Source organism: Pseudorca crassidens, chromosome 19, assembly GCF_039906515.1.
Source record: "Pseudorca crassidens isolate mPseCra1 chromosome 19, mPseCra1.hap1, whole genome shotgun sequence".
Taxonomy (NCBI): Eukaryota; Metazoa; Chordata; class Mammalia; order Artiodactyla; family Delphinidae; genus Pseudorca; species Pseudorca crassidens.
Window position 1 is genome coordinate 57,941,427 of NC_090314.1, and position 18,598 is coordinate 57,960,024.

Here is an 18,598-nt window from a genome sequence, read left to right on the forward strand (position 1 = left end):
GTCCTAACCACTGGACCGCCGAGGAATTCCCAGAAAGCACCTCTTCAATGACCCCAGCCCCTCCCATCACCTCCAAATCCAGAAGGCACATACACCCCACATTACCCCTAACAGACCTCCCTGCCCGCCTGTGCACAGGTCACCCCACACAGCCACACCCCTTCCTGATAGAGCAGGTGATGATGCCTCATGAAACCTCATGGTGGTTCAGAGAGGGGCCCTTGTGTGCAGCCGAGGAGATCGGGGAACGAGCAGAGGGGGCTGGAAGAAACCCCCAGAGCTGGGGGGAAAGGTGCACAGCCCTGTGAGTGCAGGGTCAGGATGTGGAGGGGAGACCAAGACAGAGGCTGGGGGACTGAGGCACATGGAACATCTGCGTGAGAGTCCGTGGCGGCTGACAACATGCAAATCCTGGTCCCCACGTGGGCGTGGGTGAGCTTGGGATCTGCACCGCAGACAAAATGGAGGTTTTCATGTGCATTGCATGAGTGCTTGAAAAACCACCAGGCTAAATTGTGCAAGACTTCGGCTGGCAGATGAGGGGTTCTGACTTTACTGGAAGGCGGTAGTGAGACTGTTGGTGTTTGCTGGTGGGGCGCGGGGGCAAGGCTTTCGGAAGATGAACTTTACAGCAGTGTTCAGGCAAGACTGCAGAGTTTGGGGCACATGGAGGCAAGAGGTAGCCAGGAGGACCTGAACTGGCATGAGGGAGGGGCCAGCTGGAGCAACTATGGTGTGAGCCCAGTCGGTGTCAGAACCCCAGTAAACCCATCCGCAGGACTCAGCAGCCAGTTTGATGGAGGTGATGAGGGAGCAGTTGGGGAAGATATTGGTTTGAGAGGCGTCTACCCAGGCCCTGGGCCGGTCCCGCTTCCGGAAGCAGTGGGCTCCAGAGGCTCTGAGAAGTGGCCTGAGGACAGACACCAGGTGGTTCCCCCCACTTACCTCTGTCTCCTTTATTTTTTAGTATTATTATTATTTTTTTGGCCGCATGGCATGCGGGATCGAACCCGTGACCCCTGCTGTCCTGCAGTGGAAGTGCAGAGTCCTAACCCCTGGACCACCAGGGAATTCCCCACCTCTGTCTCCTTTAAAGTAAAGATCAAGGACTCCTCCCCTCTCCTGCTGCCCAGGCCACACTCACCCTTATGAGCTAGGCCAGCAGGACCTCAGTTACCGGGAATTCAGCCACAACCAGGGCTGGCCACAGGGCACTTGCACATGGCCAGCTGTCGGCAGTGATTCAAACCTCTGTGCAAATGACAGACAGACAAATGAGTGTCCTGCAGCCCAGCTCTCTGGGGCTCCCCAGACCACTGATATTGGAAGGAGACCCCAATGCCCTCCAGCCCCTTTGTCAGACAACACAGGAGACTTCAGCTGCTCCACAAAGATCGAGCTGCTCTGAGCAGAGGGTTGGAAAGAGACCTGTATCTGGAAAGGAAAGGAATTGAGGGTCCTTAGTGCTATATGAGGGGTGGGAAGGGGGCTTGCGGAGGAGACAGACATTTTCTCAGCGAGAGCTGCAGACCTCTTTGTATATAACTGGGCAGTGTGTCTAGGCCCAGGGTCAGTCACTTGTCCTTGGTGTGGTTCCCATCATGGGCTGTTGTCCCTGCCCTCTACCACCAGTATGGGGGTTCCCCTAGGTTTGTGTCCCAGCTGAGGGGTAGACTATGTACCCGTTTTGCTCCCAGGTCATGTACTTGACACAGGAGAGCCCAGGTTCAGGCCTGAGTTGGGCACTCAGGCCCTCACTCAGCATAAGCTGCCCACGGGTTTGTCCTGAGGTGCTGACTGGTGCCAGGCGAGCAGCTGAGCCTCTGGAAGGCCCTGGCCCAGGAGAGGGGAAGAGCCCGGCCTGTCCTGTGGACCACACACTTTCTTCCTTCTCACGGGCGAGTTGCCTCACTTTTCTTACCAGGCTGGTGGCAGAATTTGGAGGTCCCACCCCTGTGCCTCTGTGGAGTGTGAAGCAGACTCCCCACCCCACTCTCTGCCTCCTGTCCTCTGACAGGCGGAAGGACGGGGTTGGAGTGAGTGAGGAGTGTGACTGTGGGGACACCGTGTGCCCTGGGTGCTGAGGGGCAGGTGACGTGGGCCCGCGGTGGAGGACGCCTGACACCGCCATCCTGGTTCATTTCATGGCAGCCTGGTCCAAGGCTTGGGGGTTGCCAGGATGGGCCGCACTCTCCTGGAACTCAGCCCCGCCCCCCTGGACTCGGCCCCGCCCTCCGGGGGCTCGGTCTCCCCCATCACTCCAGGCCCTGGCGCACACCCTGGCCAGCCTCTCATTTCTGCTCCGTCGTGGGCCCTTGCCTTCTGCACTGTGACCCAGTGGGCAGGCCCAGATTCTGGGGGTCCCCTCTCTCCACCAGCGTGGCTCTGCTGTGTCCTAGCACCTCGCAGGCCTGGTGCTCTGTTCGGTCCCGGGGGCTGGCCTTTCAAATACCCATGCTGCCCAAGAAATGACATTTGCTCTTCTGCATCTCTGGGGACGAGGATTCTGGAGACCCCAAAAGAGGGTCCTGCTGCTCCTGCCACTGTCCAAGAGAGGGCTGAGACCCTTCCAAAGGCCTCCCCAGGGTTCAAGGTCTTCTGACAGCAGCCGGCAGCCATGGTGAAAGTGGGGATGTGAGCTAGAGCAAGGGCTTCGTGGCCCACAGAAGGGCTGGGAATAGAGGAAACTTGAGGCTGTGTCCAGGGAGAGACAGTGCTAAAACCTGAACTTTAACCTTTGACCTGCCAGCGCCCTAGGCCCCACATGACAATGCCAAGTTTGGATTGTGCTTAAACTTTTTTTTTTTTTTTTTTGCGGTACGCAGGTCTCTCACTGTTGTGGCCTCTCCTGTTGCAGAGTGCAGGCTCCGGACGCGCAGGCTCAGCGGCCATGGCTCACGGGCCCAGCCGCTTCGCCGCATGTGGGATCTTCCCGGACCGGGGCACGAACCCTTGTCCCCTGCATCGGCAGGCGGACTCTCAACCACTGCGCCACCAGCGAAGCCCTGTGCTTAAACTTTTAAGGCATCCCTTTGCCTCTCCAGGCTCTTCTTGCCCCGTGTCTGTATCAAGATATTCCCTTGCTTACTAGCTGGAGCGGAGCCCAGGAAGAAGATGGAGGGGAAGCAGGAGGAGAGCAACACGGGAGGGCGGCCGACTTATTGCACTGGTTGCTCCGTTCCACCACCGAGGGTGGCAGCTCCTCCCAGCCCTGCCCATGCAGCCCCCTTTGTCCCTGGTTCTGGTGACGGTGCCCTCCTCACTGATTTTCAGGCTCGGGGTGGGATGGACGCCTTGAAACTGCCCAAGGGCCCTGGGCCATCCCTCCTGGTTTCCCCACCCATGGACTGCATCTTGGTAAATAGCCTTTCTATTAAACCTCCTGAACGATCCAATGTGAGCATCCACCTGTTTCCTGCCGGGACCCTGTCAGAGGCCCAGCAGGGCCCCTGAGCCCAGAGGTACTTACTGTGAATCCGATGCCCAAGGTGGCTGAGAAGGATCCCGGGATGAACTTGCCCTGGTCGAACTGAACGAGCAGAGATGTCTTCCCCACGCCACTGTCGCCCACCAGGATGGTCTGAAAGGGAGCAGCAGAGGGGTTTGAGGGCCTGCGGTGTAGATTAGGCTGCTGAGAGGTCCTGGTGGCTGCGGGAGTGGGTTCTCTAAATACACATATACGTGTGTGCACACACATCCACCCCCGCGCACACACACATCCACAGACACAGGCCAAACTCTGGATTTCCTATTGAAACCACTGAAGACAGCGTGAAAGCACAGAGGAAACCTCGTTTCAGCCCAAGTTAATTAGCATCTGAGGTGACCTTGAGAATGTGCCTCTCAGACTTCCGAACACAGGGGCATTCCTGACTGAGGCCCCCGTGGCTGCACTCTGCGATCCAATCCATCACTGATGTGTTTGTGCTGAGGCCATGCTTCCCACGGGAACTTCCTGGCCAAAGGTGGAGCGTGGCGGGAACACTGAGGCAGATCTGTTCCTGGGAGACATGAGACTCCCCTAAAAGCCGAATTAGGCTCAAGGACTCTCTCTACGTTTTACAGAACCTTCCAGAGACTTCACAGCAGCCTCAGATGCTTCTACCCAACCTTGCTGCTCTCCCTCCTTCACCTGGGGTCAGACCTGCCCTCCCCCATGGCCTCACCGCTCTCCCTACCTCTCCTGGCTCCCACCCCATTTATCTTGTAGGTGTTTCCACTAACAAAATCCTTGCGCATTTAATTCCCTTTTGGCATCTGCTTCTTGGAAGACCTGGATTAACACAATGGGTTTCCTGTATGGGAAAATCTATAGAATAAAAAAAAATCAGGATGTCTGGATATAGATCTTGGGAAGAGTTTGCACTTGGCCTTGGAGAGGACAGCATTTCAAAGGGAAGCAGAGTCTGGGAAAGAAGGGTCTGGCTACTTTTGAACTTGGAAGAAGTAAGTGGGGAGAATTAGCTGGAAGTTCAGGTGCTGTATTTGAAAGAAAATCATAAGCAGCAGGGAAGAAATATACATGCACCCAGAGGCTGATACCCAGTGGGTGCTCAATGAATGAATGAATGGGTAAATGCCTTAGTTTCAAAGAGGACAGTAGCCACTTTCCAAAGGCAAGCATTCAGAGTCATTGGAAAGGCTTAGGAGATACCAACTTTAGCTCAACTTGGAAAAACATAAAGACATAAAAAACCAAAAATTTAAAAGCATAAAGATTGACAAGGCCTCCTTAGGTCAGAGCCGTGGGCGCCAGCCCTGTTTGCTCTGACCGTGGCGTTGACTCGATAGCAGGGCAAACATGGGGTTATCCATGATGCTGCCTTTGGACCTCCTCTGACTACCGTCCCCCACCCACACTTCGCGAACAAAATTCCATTCAGCTTTTATTTTCCTCCCGGGTTAAAAGGCTCCATTTGTTTGTTGTGTGTAGCGGCTTTAATAATTCACGTCTCAAATCAAACTTCCTCAAGCTGGAGGAAGTGCTTCCTAGAGAGAATATTCCAGAATGTGAGGGGTCAATCTGTCCATCCGTGCCCACCTCATTCATTTACTAAAGGCTATATCCTTTTCCTTTCCAGGGTGAAGAGTTCTCATCACTTTCTTCTCTCATATGAAAACAGTTCCATCTTCTTAGGACGTCTTCTGATTCAGTGAGCTCACAGTCCGGGGTGACGGGGTTCAGCATTTCAGATCCAGGTGAATCCTGCCTGAAGGCAGGGCCAGGACGATGTTCTCGTATAGGTCTTTTTAGAAACATCAGCCCGGTGAAGATGATCACATCAGGAAATCAATTGATGACGCTACAGACTCTTTTCCTGGGTCACCATGGAGAGCTCAGAGTGGATCAGTTTACAAACTGAATGATTTTCCCCTAAATCCAGGTCATCCTGGATTTAGCCCTGGTCATCCTCTGCCTGTGCCCCTCCCCATGAAATGAGTGGTCCAAAGACCCGTGTCCCTCCTATAGACTATACTTTGCTCCCAGCTCACTGCTAGAGTTGCCTGAGGAGTGGCCAAGGGGTGGCTCTTTGCAGGGATGTGAACAGAGCTTGGATGTGAAGGCTGGGGTGTCTACATGCATCCTCCTTAGGACCTTTGCGGTGTGGAATGTGCAGGAGGGAGAAGGGCAGGGGAGTGTCTGTGGATGGCGGGCTAAGGACCGGGAGATGGCTGTCACTAGGCTGCCACATTTCGGTGCAGAACTTCTGAGAATCCTACATTCAAATCCTTCTGGGTCAGTAGGCTGGTATTTTTGTCAAGGTAGGAAGATCAGATGCACTTGATTGGATAGTTTTTTTAGCTTGATTTAGAACATGAAAATATTGAGACATAAGGTTTATGGGCCACCATTTGTATTCTAGCCCTGGTCTCCCAAATGTTACAGGTGGGTCTGCCTAATCTATTACCTTAGAGACACAATGGAGTTTCTCTCTCCACTCAGAAGCTGCCAGGATTTTCCTCAAGTTTCTCCAGGGGGGCTCCGAATGTTACTGCTTGGAGAAGCCAGATGTCAACCTCAGATCTAGATTTTCTACTCCACCTTTCCTCTTTTGGAGCATTTATGAAACTGTTAATTAATTGTGGTTGTGACAGAAATCTGTGTCAGCTTCGCCACCATTCAGACAAGTGTCTTTGTTCTCCCTTCTTTTTTTTTTTTTTTTAATTTTATGGAAGTATAGTTGATTTACAATGTTGTGTTAATTTCTGCTGTAGAGCAAAGTGATTCAGTTATATATATATATATTCTTTTTCATATTCTTTTCCATTATTGTTTATCATAGGACTTTTTTTTGAATTTTATTTTATTTATTTTTTTATGCAGCAGGTTCTTATTAGCTATCCATTTTACACATATGAGTGTATACATGTCAATCCCAATCACCCAATTCATCCCCCCACCCCCCCACCCCACTGCCACTCTCCCCTCTTGGTGTCCATACGTTTGTTCTCTACATCTGTGTCTCTATTTCTGCCCTACAAACCGGTTCATCTGTACCATTTTTCTAGGTTCCACATATATGCGTTAATATACGATATTTGTTTTTCTCTTTCTGACTTACTTCACTTTGTATGACAGTCTCTAGATCCATCCATCTCTCTACGAAAGGAATTTTCGTTCCTTTTTATGGCTGAGTGATATTCCATTGCATATATGTACCACATCTTCTTTATCCATTTGTCTGTCAATGGGCATTTGTTTCCATGACCTGGCTATTGTAAATAGTGCTGCAATGAACATTGGGGTGCATGTGTCTTTTTGAATTAAGGTTTTCTCTGGGTATATGCCCAGTAGTGGGATTGCTGGGTCATAAGGTAATCCTATTTTTAGTTTTTTAAGGAACCGCCATACTGTTCTCCATAGTGGCTGTATCAATTTACATTCCCACCAACTGTGCAAGAGGGTTCCCTTTTCTCCACACCCTCTCCAGCATTTGTTGTTTGTAGATTTTCTGATGATGCCCATTCTAACTGGTGTGAGGTGATACCTCATTGTAGTTTTGACTTACATTTCTCTAATAATTAGTGATGTCGAGCAGCTTTTCATGTGCTTCTTGGCCATCTGTATGTCTTCTTAAGAGAAATGTCTATTTAGATCTTCTGCCCATTTTTTGATTGGGTTGTTTGTTTTTTTTAATATTGAGCTGCATGAGCTGTTTATATATTTTGGAGATTAATCCTTTGTCCGTTGATTCGTTTGCAAATATTTTCTCCCATTCTGAGGGTTGTCTTTTCATCTTGTTTGTAGTTTCCTTTGCTTTGCAAAAGCTTTTAAGTTTCATTAGGTCCCATTTGTTTATTTTTGTTTTTATCTCCATTACTCGAGAAAGTGGATCAAAAAAGATCTTGCTGCGATTTATGTCAAACAATGTTCTTCCTATGTTTTCCTCTAAGAGTTTTATATTGTGCGGTCTTACATTTAGGTCTCTATTCCATTTTGAGTTTATTTTTGTGTATGGTGTTAGGGAGTGTTCTAATTTCATTCTTTTACATGTAGCTGTCCAGTTTTCCCAGCACCACTTATTGAAGAGACTGTCTTTTCTCCATTGTGTATCCTTGCCTCCTTTGTCATAGATTAGTGGACCATAGGTGCGTGGGTTTATCTCTGGGCTTTCTATCCTGTTCCATTGATCTATATTTCTGTTTTTGTGCCAGTACCATATTGTCTTTCTATTTCTTCCTGGCTCAGTCTCAGAAGGTTGTGCTTTTCTAAGAATTTGTCCATTTCTTCCAGGTTGTCCATTTTATTGGCATAGAATTGCTTGTAGTAGTCTCTTATGATACTTTGTATTTCTGCAGTGTCTGTTGTAACTTCTCCTTTTTCATTTCTAATTTTATTGATTTGAGTCCTCTCCCTCTTTTTCTTGATAAGTCTGGTTAAAGGTTTATCAATTTTGTTCATCTTCTCAAAGAAGCACCTTTTAGTTTTATTGATCTTTGCTATTGTTTTCTTTGTTGTTATCTCATTTATTTCTGCTCTGATCTTTATGATTTCTTTCCTCCTACTAACTTCGGGTTTTGTTTTTTCTTCTTTCTCTAGTTCCTTTAGGTGTAAGGTTAGATTGTTTATTTGAGATTTTTCTTGTTTCTTGAGGTAGGCTTGTATAGCTATAAACTTCCCTCTTAGAACTGCTTTTGCTGCATCCCATAGATTTTGGATCGTCATGTTTTCATTGTCATTTGTCTCTAGCTATTTTTTGATTTCCTCTTTGATTTCTTCAGTGATCTCTTGGTTATTTAGTAATGTATTGTTTAGCCTCCATGTGTTTGTGTTTGTGTTTTTTACATTTTTTTCCCTGTAATTAATTTCTAATCTCATAGCGTTGTGGTCAGAAAAGATTCTTGATATGATTTCAATTTTCTTAAATTTACCAAGGCTTGATTTGTGACCCAAGATGTGATCTTTCCTGGAGAATGTTCCATGTGCACTTGAGAAGAAAGTGTAATCTGCTGTTTTTGGATGGAATGTCCTATAAATATCAGTTAAATCTATCTGTCCTCTTGTGTCGTTTAAAGCTTGTGTTTCCTTATTAATTTTCTGTCTGGATGATCTGTCCATTGGTGTAAGTGAGGTGTTAAAGTCCCCCACTATTATTGTGTTACTGTCGATTTCCTCTTTTATAGCTGTTAGCAGTTGCCTTATGTATTGAGGTGCTCCTATGTTGGGTGCGTATGTATTTATAATTGTTATATCTTCTTCTTGGATTGATCCCTTGATCATTATGTAGTGTCCTTGTTTATCTCTTGTAACATTCTTTATTTTAAAGTCTATTTTATCTGATATGAGTATTGCTATTCCAGCTTTCTTTTGATTTCCATTTGCATGGAATATCATTTTCCATCCCCACACTTTCAGTCTGTATGTGTCCCTAGGTCTGAAGTGGTCTCTTGTAGACAGCATATATATGTGTCTTGTTTTTGTATCCATTCAGCGAGCCTGTGTCTTTTGGTTGGAGCCTTTAATCCATTCACGTTTAAGGTAATTATCAATATGTATGTTCCTATTACCATTTTCTTAATTGTTATGGGTTTGTTTTTGTAGGTCCTTTTCTTCTCTTGTGTTTCCCACTTAGAGAAATTCCTTTAGCATTTGTCGTAGAGCGGGTTTGGTGGTGCTGAATTCTCTTACGTTTTGCTTGTCTGTAAAGCTTTTGATTTCTCCATCAAATCTGAATGAGATCTTTGCCGGGTAGAGTAATCTTGGTTGTAGGTTCTTCCTTTTCATCACTTTAAGTATATCATGCCACTCCCTTCTGGCTTGTAGAGTTTCTGCTGAGAAATCAGCTGGGATTTCCCTTGTATTTTATTTGTCATTTTTCCCTTGTTGCTTTCAATAACTTTTCTTTGTCTTTAATTTTTGTCAATTTGATTATTATGTGTCTCAGCATGTTTCTCCTTGGGTTTATCCTACCTGGGACTCTCTGCGCTTCCTGGATTTGGGTGGCTATTTCCTTTCCCACGTTAGGGAAGTTTTCGAATATGATCTCTTCAAATATTTTCTCGGGTCTTTTTCTCTGTCTTCTTCTGGGACCCCTATAATATGAATCTTGTTGTTAATGTTGTCCCAGAGGTCTCTAAGGCTGTCTTCATTTCTTTTTTCTTTATTCTGTTCTGCAGCAGTTAATTCCACCATTCTGTCTTCCCAGTCACTTATCTGTTCTTCTGCCTCAGTTATTCTGCTATTGATTCCTTCTAGTGTACTTTTCATTTCAGTATGAAATGTTTGTTCTTTAATTCTTCCAGGTGTTTGTTCTTTAATTCTTCTAGGTCTTTGTTCAACATTTCTTGCATCTTCTTGATCTTTGTCTCCATTCTTTTTCTGAGGTCCTGGATCATCTTCACTTTCATTATTCTAAATTCTTCTATCTAAATTCTTCTATCTTTCTGTGAATGTGGTTTTCCTTCCACAGGTTGCAGAATTGTAGTTCTTCTTGCTTCTGCTGTCTGCCCTTTGGTGGATGAGGTTATCTAAGAGGCTTGTGCAAGCTTCCTGATGGGAGGGACTGGTGGTGGTAGAGCTGGCTGTTGCTCTGGTGGGCAGAGATCAGTAAAACTTTAATCCGCTTGTCTGCTGATGGGTGGGACTGGGTTCCCTCCCTGTTGGTTGTTTGGCCTGAGGTGACCCAGCACTGGAGCTTACCCGGCTCTTTGGTGGGGTTAATGGCGGACTCTGGGAGGGCTCACACCAAGGAGTACTTCTCAGAACTTCTGCTGCCAGTGTCCTTGTCCCCACGTGAGCCACAGCCACCCCCTGCTTCTGCAGGAGACCCTCCAACACTAGCAGGTAGATATGGTTCAGTCTCCTATGGGGTCACTACTCCTTCCCCTGAGTCCCCATGTGCACACTACTTTGTGTGTGCCCTCCAAGAGTGGAGTCTCTGTTTTCCCCAGTCCTGTCAAAGTCCTGCAGTCAAATCCTGCTAGCCTTCAAAGTCTGATTCTCTAGGAATTCCTCCTCCCATTGCCAGACCCCCAGGTTGGGAAACCTGACGTGGGGCTCAGAACCTTCACTCCAGTGGGTGGACTTCTGTGGTATAAGTGTTCTCCAGTTTGTGAGTCACCCACCCAGCAGTTATGGGATTTGATTTTATTGTGATTGCGCCCCTCCTACTGTCTCAGTGCAGCTTCTCCTTTGTCTTTGGATGTGGGTATCTTTTGTGGTGAGTTCCAATGTCTTCCTGTCAATGATTGTTCAGCAGTTAGTTGTGATTCCGGTGCTCTCGAAGAGGGAGTGAGCGCACGTCCTTCTACTCCGTCATCTTGAACCCTGTTCTCTCTTCTTAAGTCATTTTGTTTATGTCCGTATTTGTGCCTCATCCACATCCAAAAGGGATTTGAGGTGATTTACAACAAAACCCACTATAAAAGAGGGCAGTTAATGATGCTGCCCGAGGAATTTCTGCCCCAGAGTGAGGCTGGGTTTTTCCTGCATTTGAGAATTACATTTGATTCTGGGTTTCTTGGCAGTCAAGACAAAATGGGAAACCAGAAGGGGTGTGTGGTACTTGAGTCCTGTCAATCAATGAGTATTTTCTCTTGGCATGAGCTGCTGAGAGGAATCTCTTATGTAGATTCTTATACAAGAGGTCCTGAATGACAAAATGGGCATTTGTAGGGCTTCCTTGGTGACACAGTGGTTGAGAATCCGCCTGCCAATGCAAGGGACATGGGTTCGATCCCTGGTCCAGGAAGATCCCACATGCCGCAGAGCAGCTAAGCCTGTGCGCCACAACTACTGAGTCACAAAGCACCGAGCTGATCTCCCTGTGCTATGCGGCTGCTTCCCACTAGCTATCTATTCTACATTTGGTAGTGTATATATGTCCCCCTCTGTCTTTTGATTTTGTTGCTGGTATCTTCTGTAGACCGGAGTATATTTTTCTATACAATCAGATCTATTGATCTTTTTCTTTATGGCATTTAAATTTCCTGTCTTATTTAAAAGGTCGCTGGGGTGGGATAGGGAGGGTGGGAGGGAGACGCAAGAGGGAGGAGATATGGGGATATATGTATACGTATAGCTGATTCACTTGGTTATAAAGCAGAAACGAACACACCAGTGTTAAAAAAGAAAAAGAAAAAGAAAAAAAAGGTTGCTCAGAGCCACTGTAAGAGCCATGGTAACCACCGCATTCATCTTGCTTTCTAAATGTTCCCCTGAATCACGAAGTCACAGGAAAGCAATGTATTTAGACAGCATTAGCCCAGCTCCTGGTGAGAGGCCTCTATGGAAATGTGATTTAATGTTAGTCCCTGGCTTTTAGCAAGGGTCGATACAAAAACTATAGGAAAAACTTTGCATCTTCTGCAAAATTACAAATGCCCATTTTAAAAAATTAATTAATTTATTTTTGACTATGTTGGGTCTTCATTGCTACGTGAGAGCTTTCTCTAGTTGCGGCAAGCTGGGGCTACTCTTCATTGCGGTGCGTGGGCTTCTCATTGTGGTGGCTTCTCTTGTTGCGGAGCATGGGCTCTAGGCACACGGTCTTAAGTAGTTGTGGCTCGAGGGCTCAGTAGTTGTGGCTCGCGGGCTCTAGAGCTGATTCACTTTGTTATAAAGCAGAAACTAACACACCATTGTAAAGCAATTAAGTCCAATAATGATGTTAAAAAAAAAAAGAAAAAAAATGCAGTTACAAACCGAAAAAAAAAAAAAAAAAAGACAGAGGGAAAATATTGGCAAGACGTATGACAGACAAAGGGTTAAAACACCAAGTAATATAAAGAGCTCTCAAAAGAAAGTCTCAATAGAAAAATGAACAAAGGTTATGAATAGATATATTTTATGTGTGTGTATATATGGTTAGTTTTATGTGTCAAGGTGGCCAGGCTATAATCCCAGTTATTCAATTAAACACTAATCTAGAGATTGCTGTGAAGGCATATTTTCGATGTGATTAACATCTACAATGAGTTGACTTGTAAGTCTTCAATAATCTGCATTTGCCTTATCCAGTTAATTGAAAGACCTTAAGAGCAAAGCTGAGATTTCCCTGAGAAAGGAAAAATTATGCCTCAAGATTGTAGTATTGGCTCCTGCCTGAGAATTTCCAATCTGCTGGCCAACCCTACAGATTCTGGACTTGCCAACTCCCATGGTTGTGTAAGCCAACTCCTTGAATGAAATCTACCTTTATAGATATATTTCCTACTGGTTCTGTTTTTCTGGAGAACCCTGACTGATACAAAATAATACACAAAGGTTTGATAAAACTTTGATAATGGTCAATATTGGCTGAGACTTGGGGAAGCAGGTACTCACACATACATCATTGGTGGGAGTCTACATTGAGGCATTTTGGAGAGCAGTTGACAATAGCAGAGTTACAAAAGCAAATTCCTATGATTCAGCAATTCTATGGCTTTGCTTGCAAAAGTACACCAAGATATGTGTACAAGGCTGCTCATTGTAGCATTTGTAGGAGCAAATAATTAAGCAGTTGGTATAGGTGAAATAAACTCTAGAATGTACATGCAATGCAATATTGGGAATGATAAAAGAATGAGGAAGATCTATATGTGCTGTTTGGGAAAAACTATATTATTAAGCAAAAGAAGAAGGGGCAGAGAGGTCTGCTTCTATGATGACCTATGTGTACCTCACTTAGGTGTATATGCTGGTTTTCATAAGCTTTTTTAAAAAATTAATTAATTAATTAATTTTGCCCACGCCTCACACAGCATGCGGGATCTTAGTTCCCTGACCAAGGATCAAACCCATGCCCCCTGTAGTGGAAACATGGAGTCTTAACCACTGGACCACCAGGGAAGTCCCACACATTACTTTTGTAATCTGAAAAAGTCCGTGTCTGTGTTGGGGAAGCATGGTGAGCTAGGACAACTCTGGTAAAAGCCAAGAAGAATGCCAATGTTTAGCCTAACTTTTGCTTAAAAATACTTGATTTTATTTTTGCAAACAAATCTAGCACACTAAAATGGATCAGGCTCTTTGGGCAAAGGGAACCTGAATAGCAGCTATTCCGTTTCATCCATTTCAGCAGGTGTTGCACACCTTGGATACCCGAGGAGCAGGCAGCAGAGATGACAGACACTCTGTTCTAAAAATCAAAGAACCCTTTCATCTTCTGATCCTAGTAGGGGGTAAACTCACTCTCTGGAGACCTATGTTTTTCTCAAAAAGAAGTTTTGCCTCTGCCTGAATTCCTGGACAAGAGCTTAGTTGAGACTCAGTTTCTCATTCCATAGACTGCAGACTAGAGGGGCGTTAGACCTGGAAAATGTTCAATGCCGGTGTTATCAGTCACTTGCTTTGTTAAATCAGTTTCCAGTTCATGATAACACATTCTTTCACTTTTGGAGAAGGTTTTTTTGTCTTTACTCAGACAAAACTATAATTCGAAAAGATCCATGCACCCCTATATTCATAGCAGCACTATTTACAGTAGCCAAGACATGGTAACAACTTAAATGTCCATTGACACATGAATGGATAAAGAAGATGTGGTACATATACAGAATGGAATATTACTCAGCCATTAAAAAGAATGAAATAATGCCATTTGAAGCAAAAGGGATGGACTTAGACATGATCACGCTAAGTGAAGTAAGTCAGAAAAAGAAAAATACCATATGATAACACTTATAAGTGGAATCTAAAACATGACACAAAAGAACATATCTACAAAACAGAAACAGACTCACAGACATAGAGAACAGACTTGTGGTTCCCAAGTGTGGGGGGCAGGGAAAGACTGAGAGTTTGGGATTAGTAGATGCAAACTATTATATATAGGATGGACAAACAACAAGGTCCTACTGAATAGCAGAGGGAACTATATTCAGTCCTGTGATGAACCATAATGGAAAAGAATATGTGTATAAATAACTGAATCACTTTGCTGTACAGCAGAAATTAACACAACACTGTAAATCAACTATACTTCAATAAAATTTAAAAAAAACAGCGTTGGAGTGGATACCCTGAAGACCAGCAGCTCAAGAATGCTCTGTCTTATTCACTCTTTGATGCTGACCTTCCTCTTCATTGTCAGCACTGAACAGGATCAAAGGGCAGCTGGTTTCTTTCTCAACCTCTCCAGCAGGAAGCAGGATGGCATGCTTATACGAGCCAGACCTGGGGCTGAATCCTGGGTTTGCCAGTTATTAGCCGTGTGACCTTGGACAAGGTACTTGCTCTCTGAGCCTTAATTTCTTTACCTGAAAAATAGGAATCACATCACCTTTCCCCTAGATTTGTAGTGAGGGTTCAATACGGTCAATACGGTAACGATATGAAACACGGAGCGTAGCACAGAGTGGGTAGAAAAGATGGAGTGAGGTTGGGTCCAAGGTGAACCGAAAGGGGTTGGGGACAGTTGCTGAGAACAGTTATGGTTTATGACTGGTTCCTAGGTGCTAGACAGAGTTTCTTAGCAGAGGTTACATGGCTAGGGGAAGAATGACAATGCAGTAAAAATGGTTCATTCGTTCATTCATTTTCCACCAATTACTTTATTGAGAATCTACTAAGGGTCAAATGTGGTTTTAGCCACTGGGGATACAGCCCTCACAGATCTTCTAATCCAGAGTGGGAGACATCCAACGAGCCCGGTGCTTTCAATGCAGGAGCTCCTTCACCTGTGAACAAGTTATGTTCTGAAAAGACTGTAGTTTGCAAGTCCAACGGGATGAAGAGGAATTTGTGGTCATATAGTCGCTGGAGGCATTTCCACCAAAAAGAAATGTGAACTGGTTCTACTCTCCAAAGCTTTAAAACCATCCTTCTTTTTTTTTTTTTTTGGCCATGCCACGCTTCTTGCGGGATCTTAGTTCCCTGACCAGGGATTGAACCCGGCCCACAGCAGTGAAAGCACCGAGTCCTAACCACTGGACCACCAGGGAATTCCCTAAAACCATCCTCCTTGAGGATATTTGTTTTATAGGACATCTTTCCCCAAAGGAGATAGTGTTGTTTGCGGTGAAGATCTGTTGAGCAGTGAGTGACATGAACTCATACATTAGTGACTCTACATAATTTCTGGAATAACGTTGCATTTCTGCAGGAAGAGATAAAAAAGATGGGTGAAGTATAAACCTTAATGTTACGAATGATTAGCTCTTAAAAGTGAAGCAATTAAATCCTTTTTTTTGACCTTATCTCTATTTCACAATTTACTTTCCTGAAATGAACATGTATTGCTTTTGTAATTTAGACCAATTTATTGAATCACAAGCCATGGATGACTCTAGTGGTCCAAAGACTGTTCTGATCTGAACCACATTGGGGAAGAGGTGAGGGTGAGAGTCTTGAGACAGAAGGGCCAGGCCAGGCCATCCTTGAGGAGCTGCGAGGAAAAGTCAGAAGGGCAGAGAGGATTGGAGTGAACAGAAACCATGGGGCAGATAAAACCATGGAGTGGAGGATGAGCTGCTGTCAGGGCGGGTCTGGATTTTGTGGGGTCTTCTTTTAGTTTTTGATTGCTACAATAATGCCGCAATGGACTGTCCCAAACTCAGTGGCATGCAATAAGTTTGTGAATTGGCAGTTTAATCTGGGTGGTCCTTCTGGCCTCAGGTGGGCTCCCTTGCGCGTCTGGGGGTCAGCTGGCTGTTGGCTAGGGCCGCCTCGCTCCGATCCACCTGTCTCTCAATCCAGCCACTGGTTAGCCTGGCGTGTTCTCGTGGCAGAAGCAGAAGAGCATGAGAATAAGAGAAGGTGCAGGAGGCCTCCGCAGGCTGGGGTTTGGAAACGGTGCAGCATCACTTTTCTTTCTTCCTTCCTTCCTTCCTTCCTTCCTTCCTTCCTTCCTTCCTTCCTTCCTTCCCTCCTTCCTTCCCTCTTTCCTTCCTTCCTTCCTTCCCTCCTTCCTTCCTTCCTTCCTTCCTTCCTTCCTTCCTTTCTTTCTTTCTTTCTTTCTTTCTTTCTTTCTTTCTTTCTTTCTTTCTTTCTTTCTTTCTTTCTTTCTTTCTTTCTTTCTTTCTTTCTTTCTTTCTTTCTTATTTTTGGCTGCATTGGGTCTTCATTGCTGCACACGGGCTTTCTCTAGTTGCAGCCAGCAGGGGCTACTCTTCATTGTGCTGTGCGGGCTTCTCATCTCAGTGGCTTCTCTTGTTGCAGAGCAAGGGCTCTAGGTGCGTGGGCTTCAGTAGTTGTGGCTCGTGGGCTCCAGTAGTTGTGGCTCATGGGCTCTGGAGTGTGGCTCAGTAGTTGTGGCGCACAGGCTCAGTTGCTCTGCGGCATGTGGGATCTTCACGGACCAGGGATCGAACCCGTGTCCCCTGCATTGGCAGGTGGATTCTTAACTCTGCACCACCAGGGGAGTCCCAGCATCACTTTTGCTGCATTTTCTTGGGCAAAGGAGATCCTAAGTCTGGTCCAGACTCGAGTGGAGCGGGGAGAGACTCTGCCTCTTTGGGAGAAGGGCTAGGGAGTCAAAGGGTAGATATCCAGGGTGGGACCATCTATCACAGGCCTGAAGCTTATACAATGTTGGGGGCCCTTTTGAAGAAAAAAAGGATCCCCAAATTATGAACACAAAATTTGATATAGGGGTCTGGTCAAGTGAGGGGTGCTGACACCATCGATTCGTGGCAAATGGGCCTCTTCCTCACTGTCACAAAGAAGCGAGAATCTAGCCACCCCAGTGAGAAGAGCTGAGAAGGGGAGCACAGCAGAGCCACTGCCGTGCTGGTGGCAGAGCCCAGAGTGAGGCTCCTTCAGCCCAGGGGTGCCTGGATTCTGGACACCCATCTGCTCTGGTCCCGGTGAAGTCTGGCTGTTTCTTGTTGTTCCTCCATGGAGAGGTTTAGTTCCTTGGTTTTCTTCAGTTCTGCCTGGTTTAGACTTTGGTTTTGTAATTCTCCAGTGGGTCTTGGAACAGCCATCTCGTGGGCCTTCTATTCCAGAGCGGGAGAGACTCAACAAAAACGGCCCTTTCGATGCAGGAGCTCCTCCCACTGAGAACAGATTGGGTTCTGAAATGGTTGTAGTTTGTAAGTCCAACATGACCTAGAGAAGTAGCCTGAGCAAGCTGCTTGCTCCTTGTCACCAGGAGAACCTGATGGTTGCATCAACACACACACAAAACACACACACTACATAGGTGCACACACAGCACTAGCATGCACAATGCATTGCACACTTGTAACACAGCTCCCACACATGGGCCCACATACAAACAGGAACACACCACATGTGCTCATACGTGCACACGCATGTGTGCATACGTGCACATATTCACGCACACACCCACAGGTGCCTCGGGGCAGGGGAATCTCAGACGACCCGTCCAATTCCTTCCTTCACAGATGGGGACATTGGAGGCCATTGAAGGTTACTGCTCATGTAGACGTCAATGGCCAAGCCGGGATGCGGGCCTCAAATGGGTCTTTGAGGACACAGGGCCCCCAGAAAAGCCTGACGCTCCCCTAGTGCCCGGAGGCATTTGTTTAGAGGAACAGACCTGCTATCACTTAAGAGATGCTCAGAGAATTCTCTTTGCTTTTTTTTTTTTTTTTTTTGGTACACAGGCCTCTCACCGCTGTGGCCTCTCCCGTTGTGGAGCACAGGCTCCAGACGCGCAGGCTCAGCGGCCATGGCTCACGCCCAGCCGCTCCGCGGCATGTGGGATCTTCCCGGACCGGGGCACGAACCCGTGTCCTCTGAATCGGCGGGCGGACTCCCAACCACTGCGCCACCAGGGAAGCCCAAGAATTCTCTTTTCTTGATTCAAAGGAGAATTTCTCTTCTTGATCCAGAAGGGCCCAGGAGCAGAGGGTCAGGCCACAGGCAGAGTTTTGGGGTAGTTCCGAGGCTGTTTACTCCTACTGCCTGCTCTCAAGAAAGGAAAGACTACCCCACATCCCTCAAAGCACCTGTCCCTTATTTCTCAGGGTGCTCCACATTGCTTAATGCCTTGGTCATTTCCCTGGAAGCCAAATGGTGTTCCTGTTTGCTGGGGCCCCATGTCTCTTGGCATAGCTGTTCAGTGCCACAGGCCAAGGATGGCTTTGCTGAGCAGCGGGGACCAAGGGCTGACCGAGCTCTCACCCTGTACTGTTGACCTTATTTTACGGTCTGGAGGTGTGTAAAGTGAGAGGCCAATTCTGGCCACATCCTGGCTTATTAGCTGCT

General features: G+C 46.4%; 1 protein-coding gene across 3 annotated transcripts in view; it reads right to left on the bottom strand.

Annotated features, from left to right (window-relative positions):
• RAB37 (RAB37, member RAS oncogene family) overlaps window positions 1-18,598 on the bottom strand; it is a 73,163-nt gene that overhangs the window by 11,432 nt on the left and 43,133 nt on the right. For all 3 annotated transcript variants that reach the window (XM_067715775.1, XM_067715778.1, XM_067715774.1), the window contains exon 2: window positions 3,470-3,580. In XM_067715775.1, coding sequence (XP_067571876.1) covers window positions 3,470-3,580 — 111 coding nt within the window. The remainder of the gene's footprint in view (window positions 1-3,469; window positions 3,581-18,598) is intronic.